The sequence below is a fragment of the Python bivittatus genome, unplaced genomic scaffold (genome assembly GCF_059951505.1).
Source record: "Python bivittatus isolate LINGU-HERP-01145 unplaced genomic scaffold, Pbiv_v1 ctg000980_np1212, whole genome shotgun sequence".
NCBI lineage: Eukaryota > Metazoa > Chordata > Lepidosauria > Squamata > Pythonidae > Python > Python bivittatus.
Window position 1 is genome coordinate 43,758,137 of NW_028277125.1, and position 15,335 is coordinate 43,773,471.

Genomic DNA, 15,335 nt, shown 5'->3' on the forward strand with positions numbered 1-15,335 from the left:
GACAAGGGTGCTTGCTTTCCTTCTACTGTTGTTTCCCATAGATCACGGGCAGTTCCATGGCTAGAGGATGGTGGCTGGGGTTTCTGGACTTCTCTCTCCTGCCAGACATGCTGTGTACTCTGTCTCCTTTAGCCTAAAGGCTTGCTCCTTGCCAAGTGCCACTAACAAGTCTTCTGTCCTTTCTGCTTCTTTTTCTCTGTGTGTAGCTCAAGTGGCCTTTTTCGGTGGATATCCTTCTTCAGGGAGCTGGCTGGGCTCAACCTTGCCATCAGCCCCTCTCCTTTCACTTTGCCTTGGACTCTGCTTTTACTCCTATGCACTTTAAGCCTTGCCAATAAAGGACAGAAGCAGCCTTTATGGATGACCTAGCCTCCCCTCTCCTCCTTCCCTCCACATCCTCTTTTCTCATGGTGGTCCCTGGAAACATGAACTGAGGTGGGGGCATCCATTATACAGCCCAGCTGATGACACTGGCACTAGCAACACACCCTTTGCAGGTTTTCTGAGAAAACAGAGAGGGCAGAGGCCCCACCAATGCTTGTCACCTCTATATGGTGGCCATCTTCTTAGGAGCTTGCCTATAACCAAGAAGGTAGCTCTTGCTGGTAGTAGCTTGCTTGGTTAAAATCAATACAGTTACTCTGTGCCTGCTGGTTTGGCCTATGACATAATTGTTTCCTATCCTTCCTTGTGCTCCTCCTCCTCCTCCTCTCCAGCCCAATTACAAACCTGGATCCTGGTTTGTCTGCAGTTTAAATAAACAATCTTCCAGCTGGAGAATCACACTACCATAACGCCCCCCACCACCGCCAATAAACTCTACACTGTCGACAAGCATCTGCTTGCAACTATGCTTGGGATGTGGGTGAGACTGGGGACAATAGCTAATATTCAGAAGAAAATAGGCCAAATAATGAGATAGTATTAAGCTTTGTGCCTGTTTTCTTTGTGGCAGACTTATGAATATCTAAGGGCAGTCAGGTGACCAGGCATAAGATTCTGGGTTTTACTTCGTTTTAAAACATGTGAGCAGCCAGTCCTGCTGAATTCTGCTCTACAGGGCCCTGCACATTTGATCAGAAGTCCTGTCCTGGTAGTATCTCTGATAGAAGTTGCTTCATTTTGCAGCAGCACATTTCCCATTTGCCTTTCAATATTCCTACTATATTTGTCTTTTCTTAGCTTCTTTACCACAGCCTTCCCCAACCTGAGGATTCTCAGCAAGGGTAAATCCGGCTTAGAAATTATGGGAATTGAAGTCCATGCGTCTGGAAGGTTCCCAAGGTAGAAACCATATGCAAGCAGATCTGACAAATCCAGTGTCAGTGTAGTGGTTAAGGTGTTGGACTAGGACCAGAGAGACCAGGGCCATCCATCCTCAGCCGTGAAGGTTCGCTGGGTGACTCTAGTTTCTCAGCCCAGCCTACTTCAGGAGGTTGGGAGCAGGGGATGGAGTCGGAGGAGGGATGCTGTGCATGCTGCTTTGAGCTTCTGGAGGAAAGGCAGGATGTAAATCTAATAAACAAGCAAACAAACAGATACAGGCAACTTATGGACCAGATGCAGCCTTTAATACTTTTTCTGCAGCCAAGAGAGTTCCACCCACTTTGCTCTGCCACGTACGTGAATAATCATTAGCTGAATGGCAAGAATTGGGGGGGGGGGGCTTGGAGGAATTAAAGTCCTGCCTCTCAGCAAGCTTGTTCCAGATTGTTCTTTTCCATCTTCCAACGGCAGCAGAGAACAGCTATCTACAGCAGGTTCATGTTGGGAGAAAGGCTAAGCCTCTCTGGTGAATGAAGTGGGGGTTGGGGAGTATGAATGCATTGATGTTGTGTGAATGCAATGGGAATGAAACAGCAGGAGTGGGTATACATGGGTGTGATGTGTCTGCCTGTATTGTGACTCCACTTACCAACTTTGTCTACTTGTGCAATTTATGAAATATTCTGTGGGGACCAAATCATTCCTCCATCTCCAAAAGTTTTCCTATCCGTGATTTAGAAGTTTGTTATATTGTTGCAAGCACAAACTAAATGCGAGCAAGACTCTTTTTACCAAACATTGTAAGGCAAAGGAGGAGATATTGCAAGCATGCCTTCTATCTGTTACATAGTAAATACTTTGTAGGGGACCTGTGTTGTAAACACAATGCACACGTGCCAGGGAATTGCAATAGACAATGGATTCTGCTTTGTGTTTACAACTGTGTATTCCATTCATGGGTTATTTTGCTCCTGATTTAGATCCACTTAAAACATGATTGCTATGTAAAGAGTGAGGTGAAGAAAGGCCAGAAGGCGCATGCCATACATCAGAGGAAAAAAGAGGGGGGAGGTAAACATTTCTATAGGTGTCAGCCAATGTGAGCTGATGGCTGGGAATTCCTCCCCAAACTCTAAAATGATCTGTTAGTCCCTATTGAAAGAAAAGACTGACACCTTTTCTCAAAGGGCAAAATCATTATTATTTAATTAAGTAAAATTAACAGTGATCTAGACATTACCTAACTTCAAGTTGAAACACAAATCCAGTTGGGCTCTTATTACAATATGAAGCAAACATCGTACCTGCCAGTTTTTCTCCAGCTTAGAGTAAATGAGAAGCCAGAAAGAAGATGGATTCTCCCCCCACCCCAATCTCTCTTACAAGCATCTATATCCTCCAGGATCTTTCCCTCTTCTTCCTTTTTTACATTTTAACAGTGGCAGAAGTGTATCTGTTCTTGGATGCCTGACTGCCGCTTATGAGCACGTTTTCCAGCGCTCTTCATATGTCAGTAGGGAGGCCTGAACCAACCTTCCCTGTGACATGCAGCCACAGCAGCAGGGTGGGCAGCGGCCTGGAGGGCTGGTAAAAAGACCTCTTTCTTCTGCCTGCCGTGGAGAAAGGAGATCCTATGGTGTTGGGATCAGATCTTCTTACGGTAAAGTGCCAGTGATAACAGACTTCAGCTGCAGCTGAGATAATTTTTTAATGGTGGACTGGGAATATTTGAGAGGTTTCTGGTTTCTGGTTTCTGGTTTTTGTTTTTGTTTTTGTTTTGTTTTTTCTGTTTTTGTTTTTTGCTTCTGAACCTAACAGGAACAAGTTTGTCTATCCTTAAAAAAAAGGAAAGAAAGAAATTAAAAAATAAAATGGTGGGTTTTTTCTCTTGATATTTAAAGAAGAGGAAGAGCTCAAAATTTCAAGGAAGATGCCATTCTTTTCTGAGCAAAGTTGGTGCCATTTTGAAACAAAAGCATTATTGAATATTTTATATACATTTATTTGGTGTTCTCTTTTTACCAGCTTTCAATACATCTGGAAAGGGTCACGTTTGACTACTGTTACTCTCTTACCTACAGTTTTTTTAAAAATTTATATTTTCATTTCTTGGATTAATATAGATAGATCTTCATCTTTCCTGTAGACTAAATAGACTAGTGGGCAGCACAGATTAATTTGCTTTTTTATTCTTCTTAGAATTTTCTCTTCATAGCAATGTAGAATCAGATCAAAATATTTGAATACCCTTGGTGCAACTCTAGAAAATTTGGTATCTTCTGTTTACCCATCTTTGCTTGCAGTCTTGAATAGGTCAGGCATTGTTTACAGACCTCACATCATTTTGTTGGAAAATCCAGTTAGCCTCACCCTGCAGTGCAAGCTATATCCTAAGAACTAGAGGCGCTTTCTCTCTGTATATGTTTTTGTTGCACAAAATATAAAGGCTGCTTCTTAAAGGATCGTGAAACAATGTTGAAGAAGCATATATTGCTGCTACAAACTATACCAGTCTTTCCAGAATTGCTGAGAATTCTGGGAGTTTGGTCTACACAGTTGGAGTGTGCTAGGTTGTGGAAGACTGGATGTACCATTTCACTCTAATTTCTTACTCCTAACCATTCACATGATTGCCATGATTGAACATGTACAATGAAGTCTGCATGGCTAGAAAAACCCCACCTGAGGTCTGAGGAGCCACTGCCATTCTGGGTAGACAATTAGGACAAAATGAGGTCAGTCCATTGAATCCTGAAGAGTCAGAAGCGACTGAATGACAGAACAGCAAAAGTGCTGAATTGAAGGAACCCATGGTCAACTCTAATATTAGGCAGCGTTCTATGTTTCTAGGTGATGTGGGATGAACTTGTATGAACAATAATAAAACAGCCACTTGCAGTTTTAAGGTATCCAGTTGCTAGCAGTTTCTTAGGTTCCAAGGCAAAAGTACAGGAAGCTGTGATTTGAAGGTGCTTTTACAGCTATTCTGCCACTTACAGCTGAATGACTTAGTTCCTGCTATGTGATTAAAAAGATTTGTTAGTGCATAAAAGATGAATCTGTCTTATCACACAGCTGACTCTAATAACTAACAGAAGACGCCTAAAACAAAGAAAGAGAGCTTTCAAGAACCCTACGTATGATTACAAGGGAACACTTCCATCTTCAGCACAGTGCAAATTGTAGTAGCTTAGAGAATCCCAAATATATTTTGAGCATGTAAAAAAAAGGCAGCCTGGACAGAATCTGTCAGCAATGATTTAAAGATAGGATGTTGTATGTTAAGCTGGAAAGTTAGCTGAGAAGAAGGGTGGGTATCCAATTCATTCAGGGCATTTTTGGCAGCTGAGTCAAGGGCCACAGAGTGTTGACAGTGACATGATAACATAATTGGAGCCTATTGAGATAGACTTTTCAACCTTTTCTCTTCATTTTGATCTGCTGGGATAGGAGGTTAAATAAAATGGGTGCTTTACATCTGTCAGAGGCTAGTATTTACATTTTATTTGGCCAAGTAAATTTAGAAAAATTGTTGCCATTATAAGGAAGTTTGTTGCTGACTTTAGGAATATTAGAGGCTGCAAGGGCCTGACAGTCACAAAAATTCCAGGTTGTCCATCTCTAATTTAGAGCCAGATGGCCATCTAACAGCCAATCTCTCCCCTTACTAAATGGAGAAGGGACTCATTCTAAGCTCATAACTATCCATCTTGGCATCTTAGTGCTAACCTACCATTCTCTCATTTTGGGGAGAAAGGGTCTCTATTAGGGCAAACCTGTAAACCCCTCCCCTATGTTTTTAAGAGGTACTGGGTTAAGTAGCATGCAAAGGGTTAAGTTGCTGTTTCAACCTGGCTAATGAAAGCCCAAGCACAAAATGCTGCTTTTCAGGCGAAATCAGAGGGACAAGTTAGCAAAGCTATTCAAAGCCACAATGAAATAATCAAAGACATAGGGCTCTGGAGTGCAAAAGCTTAAGTGGAGAAAGCATAGGTTTCACTTGAGGTTGAAACGATTGGCCATGAAATGATCCATTGGGTTTCTATGACACTGTGCTTCTGCCAAACTTTAGTGCACTCTGGGAGGACTGTGCTCTTGTACTTCATGAACTGAAAATAGCTGTAAGTAGTGATATTTTATGACAAGGTATTGGAAATTCATCAAATTACACTAGCTAAAATGGAAGAAAATACACATGCATAATTATGGACATTCACAAACAGTACTACTGAAGGGAAAGAATTGTATATGTAAAGAGTTTAAGGACTACCTGGTGAAACTGGGATGTGCTCATATGTGTCAAATGAGTCATAAATGCTGTTGGGGATAGATCTTTGGTTTCATCCTATCCTGGTTTAGCTGTGGCTCTGAGATGCTGCTTCAGCTAATGGCCGAATTCCTTGTTTGCCACATCATATTGCTCAGCTGTGTAGGATACCTGGCTTGCGATTTCATCCAGCTTCTATGAAACAAAAAAATAGACAGGTTACATGGCTAATTAAGTCTAGAAGCTTAGACATAATTGCTGGTTTTCCTCCCCCCAATGCATAATATCATTAGTGAGCTTGTAACAACAATCAATTATGAAGCTAGTGCCCTCTAGAGGACAGAAGCAAAATCAGAATAAAAATGGGTTTGAAGCTTCAGGCTGAAGAACTAGAAAAAAGCCTTCGGAAAGAGTGACAGACATGTCCTTCCAGATATGTTGAGTTTTATTTCATACCAGCCTGGCTAACAGAGGTGATAAAATGCAGGAGATCACAAATTCCCCATCACTTCACAAGTCTAGATTTTAAAAAGGGGACCAGAGAAAAATAGTTCATTACAAAGCTATGGCTGCTGCAATTAGCCATCTTGAACTGCTACGTAGACAATACTGTAAGCCCACACCAGGCTGAGGGAGGGATTGGGATTCTGTTTTTCTTCGCTCAAAGAATTGGGGCGTACACTCAGCCTGCTTGCTGCTAGGAGTGTTCCATTTGCATATAGTTAGAGCCCTGGCCAAGCTTTTACTGGCATGTTTCAGCAAGAGATAATAGGTCTTTTCAGCACATTTTTATAAATACTGTAAATAAATACAGTATTTTATTTCCTCTTCATCCCCTTCCGTGCCCAGGGGTTAGTGAATGAGATGAATAACCATGGGCACATCTGTGTCAAGACATAGGATGCACACTCCGTTACTATCACCCAGGCTGATGGTAATGATGCCCATCAGGTTTGTAACCAGCACTGGCTTAGCAAGGCAGCAGCATTTAGTGCTTCAAACATTGCAAAAAATAGAGTTGTGGCCCAGAATCGCCTCCCTTAAATCATTCTGAGATGTCTCTTGGCACAAATGTATATAAAGGAGTGGTTTGGAAACTGCTCTTTACAGACTGATGGAAATGGATTAAGATACCATTTTGTTTGAGAGAAGGAGGTGTAGAGGATCATTATGAGGCTCCTGGACTGCCCTACCATTTGACTGAGGAAGTTGCCTCAGGCAATGGAAAAGATGATGTTTCATGCAGAGCCTGCCCTATACCCCTCTCTGGAGTTTGTGCAGTGGAAGATACAACCTCATCACCAATGTGAAAGAGAAATTCAATTATAAGTCCAGTTGGCATATGAATCAGAGGGAGCACCATCTTGTGCTTCACCTCAGACAACAAAACTCTTGAAACAGCGCTAATTAGACATAACTTTTAATTTGTGAGAAGGAAAGACCAGGGAGATTATTTTCTTTGCCAAGGTACAATGCCACTCAAATCTTACTGCTTACAGTAGGTGACATGTCCCACTGTTGTTTTTGTTGTTCCAATGTGGGGGTGAGAGATCAGCTGATGTGTTCCTGCTACAATGCACTGATACTTTTCATTACCATTGCCTGCAAGGTTTCTCCTTGGAAACAGATAGACACCACCATCTGCAGAATTGATCGGTGGCAATAAGGTTCCTCAGTGAACACTGCCTTGTACTCTGCCCAAAATGTATAGCATGCATTGGCCCATGTAACCCCTTCATATGGCAGATAAACTGTCCCCAGTTCCTGGTGGCCTTGAGATTCTCCTATGCTACCCCCCTCTGCAGGGAGGCAGGACCCATTCAATTGGTCTGCCCCTGGCAACTAATGGACCCAAATGGATTCCAAAAGGAGCTGGGGGTTGTACCCGAGAGTCTGCTGCACAGTCCAGTGGAGGCCTTGGCCACTACCTGGAATAGGAAAGCGGCTGAGGCCTTGGACAAAATCATGCCTTTGCAACCTCTCTTGACCCATAAAACCCAACACTCCCCATGGTTTACGTAGGAGTTGAGCATTTTGAAAAGGGTTAAGAGATGTCTAGAGTGCTGCTGGAGGAAAACAAGAACCGAACCCGACCGAACACAAGCTAGAGCTACTATTAAGGCCTACCTCGTGGCGGTAAGAGTGGCGAAACATCAAAATTTCTCTGCTCTTATTGCATCCATAGAATGCCGCCCAGCAGCCCTGTTTAAGATCACTCGATCCCTTTTCGGAAGGGGAGGCCCAGTGGCCCATTTACAGAGGAGTTTTCTAGGCATCTGGAGGATAAAATCACTTGGATCCAGTTCCAGTTGGATGCCAAGTGTGCATCATGATCTATAGAGATGCCCAAAGTACGCTCTTACCCTGTTATCTGGGAACAGTTTGATTCTGTTGAACCCGAAGAGATGGATGGGCTCCTCCAGATGGTCAGTGCCACCACCTGTCAACTGGATCCATGCCCTTCCTGGCTAGTCAAAACTTCCTGGGAGGTGACATGTGGGTGGGTCCAGGCAATGGTGAATTCATCCTTGAGGGAGGGGGTGTTTCCAGCTGCCTTTAAAGAGGCACTGATGCATCCCCTCCTCAAGAAGCCATCACTGGATCCCACCATATCAGACAATTTTTGTCCTGTCTCCCACCTCCCCTTTTTAGGGAAGGTGGTTGAGAATGTGGTGGTATTGCAGCTCCAGAGGATCCTGGAGGAAACGGATTATCTGGACCCTTTTCAGTCAGGTTTCAGGCCTGGATATGGGATGGAAACAGCATTGGTCGCATTCATGGATGATCTCTGGTGGGAGCAGGATGGGAGTAGTGCATCCATCCTTGCTCTTCTTGACCTCTCAGCAGCTTTTGATACCATCAGCCATGGTATCCTTTTCGGTTGACTTAGGGAGTTGGGAGTGGGCGACGCAGTTTTCTGCTGGTTCTCTTCCTTCCTCCAAGGTCGATCCCAATTGGTGTTGATTGGGAGTGAGAGATCCAGCCCACAGCCCCTACTCTGTGGGGTGCCCCAGGGTTCGGTACTCTCTCTGCTCCTTTTTAACATCTACATGAAACCACTGGGTGAGATCATCCGCCACCATGGGACGAGGTATCATCAATATGCAGATGATACCCAGTTATACATCTCCATCCCGGGTAAGGTGAATGATGCTGTGACCACACTTTTGTGGTGCCTGGAGGCTGTGGGGGTCTGGATGGGGTGCAAGAGGCTTCAGCTGAACTCTGATAAGGCAGAGTGGCTGTGGATGGAAGCCCCTCTGTATCCAAGGATTTACCATCCTTGGTTTTGGACGGGGTTGCAGTGCCCCGGACGGACCTGGTGTGTAATCTGAGGGTCCTCCTGGACTCATGACTCCTGCACAAGGAGCAGGTGGTAGTCGTGGCCAGGAGGGCCTTTGCCCACCTTCGTGTGGTCTGCCAGTTACGCCCTTTCCTGGATCAGGAGGCCCTCTGATCAGTCACTCACGGCCTGGTCATCTCTTGGTTAGACTATTGCAATGTGCTCTACATGGGGCTACCCTTGAAGAATATCCGGAAGCTACAGCTGGTTCAAAATGCAGCCGCACGGACAATCTTGGGTGCCCCAAGAATGGCACATATAACACCTTTACTGCGTGAGCTGCAATGGGTCCCAGTCTCCTTCCGGGTTCAATTCAAAGTGTTGGTTATCACCTTTAAAGCCCGACATGGCATGGGTCCAGGTTACCTGAGGGACTGTCTCACCCCCATCACATCAACTTGTCCCACCCAGTCAGGCAGACAGGGCATGTTGCAGACTCCATCAGTGAGAGAATGTCAGCTGGCATGGCCCAGGAGGAGAGCCTTCTCTGCCATTGCCCCCGCCCTATGGAATATTCTCCCCCAGGAGATGCAGCAGGCCCGCACCCTTCCGGCTTTCCAGAAAGAATTGAAGACTTGGCTCTGCCAGCTTGCGTGGGGTGACAACAATCTTACCCAATCCTGGGGTGGCTGGCACCTTGACTGCCAATTTTAACATCTATCCTTGGATCTTATTTTCTATTTATTTAAGATTATTGTATACTGTACTTTTAATTATTTTTAACTGTTTTGTAAACTGCCCAGAGTCCTTTCAACGAGATGGGCGGTGACAACAGAGAGAGAGAGAGAGACAGAGAGAGAGCAGGTGATCGTTTTTATCTCCCAATTCAAGGTAGTCATTCTTCTTCCATCAGACTTACAGTCTGAAGAACTGAGGTATTCTCTTTTTACTTGAATCCAAAATAAATGCTTGCTTACTCACTCCATGACCTTTATTGGGAATGTGGTTGTTTATATCCCCAGGTATTGCCTGCTTCTTCTATTTTTTCCTGGCAATGCAACAAAAATGAAGAGAGTTCTGCTAACCCAAAGAGTTATTTTTCTAAGCATGAAGACCAAGCAAGATGATATCAACTTATCACTTTTCAGTTTATAATTTCTCAGTCTACACATGCCATATGGCATGAGATGCTGTTGCAATATAAAACGTTATGCAGGAAATACAAGATCAATTATGTTAGCAGGAAGAATTGATGTAGAAGATCCAGATCTATAGAAGAGCTGGGCAAAATCCCATCCTCGTCCCCATTGCCGACATTGTGACATTTAATTTATCACAACATCACTTTCATGAACATGATATTCAAGCAGAAAGAGTGATTTTTACTCTGGAAACCCATCATGTTTTTATTTTGATTGCTGCTGTGATTTTATTCTGAATTACAAAAGTTGATGGTTGGTTGGTTTGTTGTTTCGCTCCAAACCAACTTAAAATTCTGTCATGTTAATGTTTATGTTATAATCAAACAGGACATGATTTTTAGTAGCACACACAATCTATTGAAATTGATAATTGGTAAGGAATATATTTTTATATCTGATTTAAGCCCCACTTTCTAACACAATGTACTTGCCCATTTAAGTACATTTGGTTATGTAGTAGGGCAAGGTAAAAGTCAATGAGCTAACAACTGGATCTTTTGGATTTATTGAAGAATAAGCTAAAGGAAGGAAAATATTCCCTTGCAAGTAGTTCTATCTATAGGAACAAGAAATATGATGGCCAGACAAGAAAAATGTACTTCTTAATTCTAAATACTACCTGCAGTGGAATATTATTAAAACATTAGCATAGCACTCTTTGATATAACCCTCACAAAGATTATCTCAGTAATCCTCTCTGTGTAATCATGCACGAGCATCTGCAGCGTATATTTTCCTGTTCCCTAAAATGAATATGCCCAGAGCTCCATCCAGCATGGGCAGGAGCCTAGCAGTGTTGCTCTGAATGGATGGTGGTTTGTCTAAGGGCAATGACTGAGGTTATTATCAAGGAGAGATTGGAACATGGAGCCTCCCAGATCATACTCACACTAAGAAGATTTAATTACCTCTAAGATTTAATTATCCACCTTTAAATTTCTCAGCCTAGCTTCTGGTGCTTATCATTACCAAGGCCCCCACTCACTGCCTGTTTCTTATTGAAGTGAAAAGAAAACCTCCAAGGAGTTTCTGTTGGGCAAAGGAATGTTAGGCATTTGGGAGGAAAAAGCAACCTGGCACTCTGATGTCGTTAGTTTGTATTTTAGGAGAAATTCAAAGTAATGCCAGCAGAAGGCTTCAGGATGCTTGCTTCTGGCCTGTCTCACACAGTGGTCCATGCTCCAGCAGAGACAGGGATTCTGCTGTGATGCTGACCCCACCTTTGCATTGCCTGATAGCCTGCCTTGATTAATCGTTGGTCTCTGATCTCTGCAAGCTTCCTGACATTTTGCTCAGCAGACTTCATCTCATCCAGCCATGCTTTTCCATGTTCGTTTGATCACTAGTTGCTAATTAGAAGACCATGTATAATCTCCCCCATTTATAACTACATCAGTACTAAAAACAAAGGAGGGAAGCTATTGAAAAGACTGGTCAGGAAACCTACTCTTACTGATTGCTCATGGCCAGCATTGCCATACCAAATGGAATTGGATGGCCAAGGAAGGAAGGAAACTATACATACACCTGTGGTAAAACAGAAGCAAGGGGGAATATCCCTCTGCACTAACTTCCATTAGCACAGGGCCTCAACTATAAAACACTCAACATGTTTTTGAAACACTATCACTGGCTTTGAAAATGACCTTGCAGTTGCAAATGCCCCATCACTCCTTATTTTATAGACATGTTTTAAAGTCTAGTAATTGTCCATCTTGCTTTTATCTGATTAATTAAAATTAGCCCATGCTTTTGGGGGAGATGAGAAATGAGTTCTTGCTTTAATTGTTAACATCAGGATTATTTTTTAAAAATATGAAAAATACTTAAACTACATACACATACAAAATATAAATGCAAAAGTATCTATAGCTATATTTTCCTGAAAATATATATTCATTACTACATTAACTGACTTTGCTTAAATAATAGGTTGCTTCTTAATCATATGCAGTAAATGGCATTAGCATGGTATTGCAACGTACCCTGTCATGCAGTTTTTGAAGGCAGAAGAGCTTCACCTCACACAAAAAAGAGAGATAAAAATCAAACACATTATTAAAAGCATAGCTGTCTTTTTGTCAGACAGGACAAGCATATCACATTACAATATATTTATCGCAATAATCTCTGCCATTATTTTCTTCTCAGGCAACCACTGTAATTTTCCTACACTTGACAGATATTAGTCATTGAAGCTTGCATGTGAATTAATGAAAATTATATACTTTCTGCAACTTAATGGGGATACCATATTAAATTAAGACACCATTGTTAGGTCTTTCATGTATGGCATCAGGTTGCAGAAACTGTCATGATGTCAAAATTTTGGTGGTTATTACACATAATTAAGGCAAAATATTTGGATTTAATCTGGTGTCAGTCATCACATAAAATCAGTGCAAATATACAAAGCTGAGACTATCTAACTGGGATAAGTGATCTGATTCTCAACTCAACTCAGATCAGATCAATGCAGGCTTATAATGCTAATATCTTTTCAGTGATGTCACATGATCTTATAGCTTTAATTTAGCATCTTAGAGTAGTTGGGAGCATTAAATCCTGTACTGTGTTTACAAAATGACAGGGTCATTTGTTATCTTATGTTTTCCCGAGGTACCCATCTCATCTGTCATATTTCATCCCATCAGCGTGAAGTGTTGAAGGATGTAATATATCTCCAGAAAGGTTTTGATTATATCATAGTCAATTGCATAAAAATTACATGGCAATGCTAGATGTGCTTCTTTTCCCTACATACTACTCCCATAATTCCCTGCTTCCACCCTATCTCATCTGAAGGGCTCATGAGGCCTGCTAGGTTATAGCTTTCTCTTATTCAATCAGCAGCAGCCAGGGAACAGAGCAAAACTGCAAACCACAACAAGGGTCCCCCATACCAAAGGAGATTAGAATACATGTCAAGTGTAAGTCCAAAATGTTGTCATAAGGCAACATAATGCCAGGAAGCCCAGCTCAGGAACTTACAAGGTGTTGGTATTATTTTCAACACTAGCTAATTTTGAAATCCATGCATCTTCAAGTTGCTAAGATTGAGAAACATTGGCCTAGAGGTTCTTCAGAGACTTTCTGTTCAAAATCTGGAGCAACAGATCTTATACTCACAGGGACAACTCCTATCTGCCTGATGTGCTGGGCCCAGATTCCAGACTTTCATTGAAAAGTTTGAAACTTTCTCAGGATGATTGCAGAAGGGAGTTATTAGTAGACTGCCTGAATAAGCATGCAAGCTGAATTCAGTGAGTTTAAGAACTTGGCTAATCGCTTGATTCAAAAGCAAATAGGAGCCATAGATTCAAAGCAAGAAGTCAGTTTTAACAGTCCTCTGGAGGTGTAGCAAAACAGATCCAAAGCAAAAGTGCACTCTATATGTACCATTTATGAACCAAGAAAAGCCCAGGTCAAATGATGCTTCCTTGGCTCCACCTAGTTGCTATGCAACATGTAATCAGTACAGTTAATTAGGTCTTCACTCTGGATGATTGTTGCCATGATGCAGAATTTAAATGCCTTTAAAAATAGGCCCCAGCAACATCTTTTTTTTCCAGTTGTGCAGGTCTAGTTTAAGGGGGATCGCATCATGTTCAGCTGCATTGGGCCCCAGAATGTGGTGGCCCTCTAAACAAAGTTGCTGATGAAGGGAACTATGGCAAAGGATGGAACAGTAATGAAGAGACTGCTACGCCAAGCCTGAGGGAACACCCCCTCTCTGCATCAGTTTCAAGTGGGCCAGTCTCCCCTTTGGCTGATGCAATTCCATGTTAGCCAAGAGTTCAGTCAGGCTAGTGGGAGTGGGTGGCTGCATGGAAATAAAAAGGAAAAAGGAATTCAGAGGTCTCCAGGAAGGAAAAATGTCTCATAGCAAATTTAACTTTTACAATGCCAGCTTTCTATGTTAACAATCAAAGAAATGGAAATAAAGAGGAAGAACAGGTTAAAGAATGTATGATAAAGTGGGCTAACAATTTTGGTTATAATGTACAGATGGATCAATGGGAAAATATGTGGTTAAAAGAGTTGAAGTTTACATTGTATTATGATCTCAAAGACAATTTTTATAAAGGATGTATCATTGGTATATGACACCAGAGAAATTAGCTAGAATGTATGAAAGCACTTCAAATGTATGTTGGAAATGTGAACAACATGAAGGGATGTTTTATCATGCTTGGTGGAGATGTAAAACAGCTAAAAAATGTTGGATTCAAATACATACTTTGATACAGAGGATTTTAAAGATTAATGTTCAGTTGAAGCCAGAACTTTTCCTTTTAGGTATAATGGATAAACAGTTAGAAAAAAGCCATGGAAGATTATTTCAATATATGATTACTGCATCAAGATTACTATATGCACAGAGATGGAAAGTTTTGACACTACTGTAATGGAATGTATCTACAAGGAGGAGAGTGATGTGGGAGATCAAAGCTATCAGGAGGGAGGGGGTGTATTCCAGGAGGGGAAAGGAGACAAGAGACAATACAGTTTGCAGGGGGAGTGTGAGAAGCGAAAGAGGTTCAGAATAGCCACTCCCTAGAATCTCACAGGGTATATTCACTAGTTACTATAGTATAGATTTAGTTTAGCAAGATTCTGTCTATAAGGTGTAAGCAAATAAAGGAATTTTACTCGACTGGACGGTTTCACCTTTGTTCTTGGGCTGGGCCTGACAACTACCCACAATGGAGGAATGGTTGGTGAAGTTGATAGATTTTGCTGAAATGGATAAATGACTTCTTTGATTACAGAAAAGACATTATCTACATATATTGGTGACTGGAAGCCTCTTATGGACTTTTTGTGTAAAAATGAAAAAAATGAATTTGTGATTTATGGTTTTGATGATTAGGACATATTATAGAAAGAAGAATAATATGATATAACTTTAGAGAGGTTAAAATATATTTGTACTTATACTTGGTGTGAAGAGTATTGGAAGCCACTTCTTTATATCTTTTTTCTTTCTTTTCTATCTTTCTTCAACTTTCTTTTCTTTTCTTGCACTTTTGGCTTTTTTTTTCTTTTTCTTTTTTCTTCCTTACTTTATATTAGTTTGTATTAGTTTTTATTTTCTTGTTTAAAAGTGTGTGTATGTATGTATATATGTATATGTGTGTGTGTGTGTGTGTGTATATATATATATATATATATTTAATAAAAATGAATTTTGCAAAACAGAAGAATTTTGAGTTAGCAAATAAGCCGGGGAAGTGGTTAGCATATAAAGTGAGAAAAGAAAGTGAGAAGAAAATTATATTAAAATTACAAAATGGAAATGCTATGGTAACAGATA

General features: G+C 41.5%; 1 protein-coding gene across 4 annotated transcripts in view; it reads left to right on the top strand.

The window, feature by feature from the left end:
* Positions 1–14,727, top strand: part of CRTAC1 (cartilage acidic protein 1) — a 43,296-nt gene extending 28,569 nt beyond the window's left edge. Inside the window, exons 15-16 of one of the 4 annotated variants that reach the window (XR_015794391.1) lie at positions 9,620–9,751; positions 9,839–14,727. Coding sequence is in view for 3 of the 4 variants with exons in the window: in XM_088132047.1 (XP_087988173.1) it covers positions 207–325 (119 nt within the window). In the remaining variant the exon portion in view is untranslated. Of the gene's footprint in view, positions 1–206 lie in introns of all 4 variants that reach the window. The other 3 variants (XM_088132047.1, XM_088132044.1, XM_088132043.1) reach the window with 3 other exon arrangements.
* Positions 14,728–15,335: the final 608 nt, after the last annotated feature.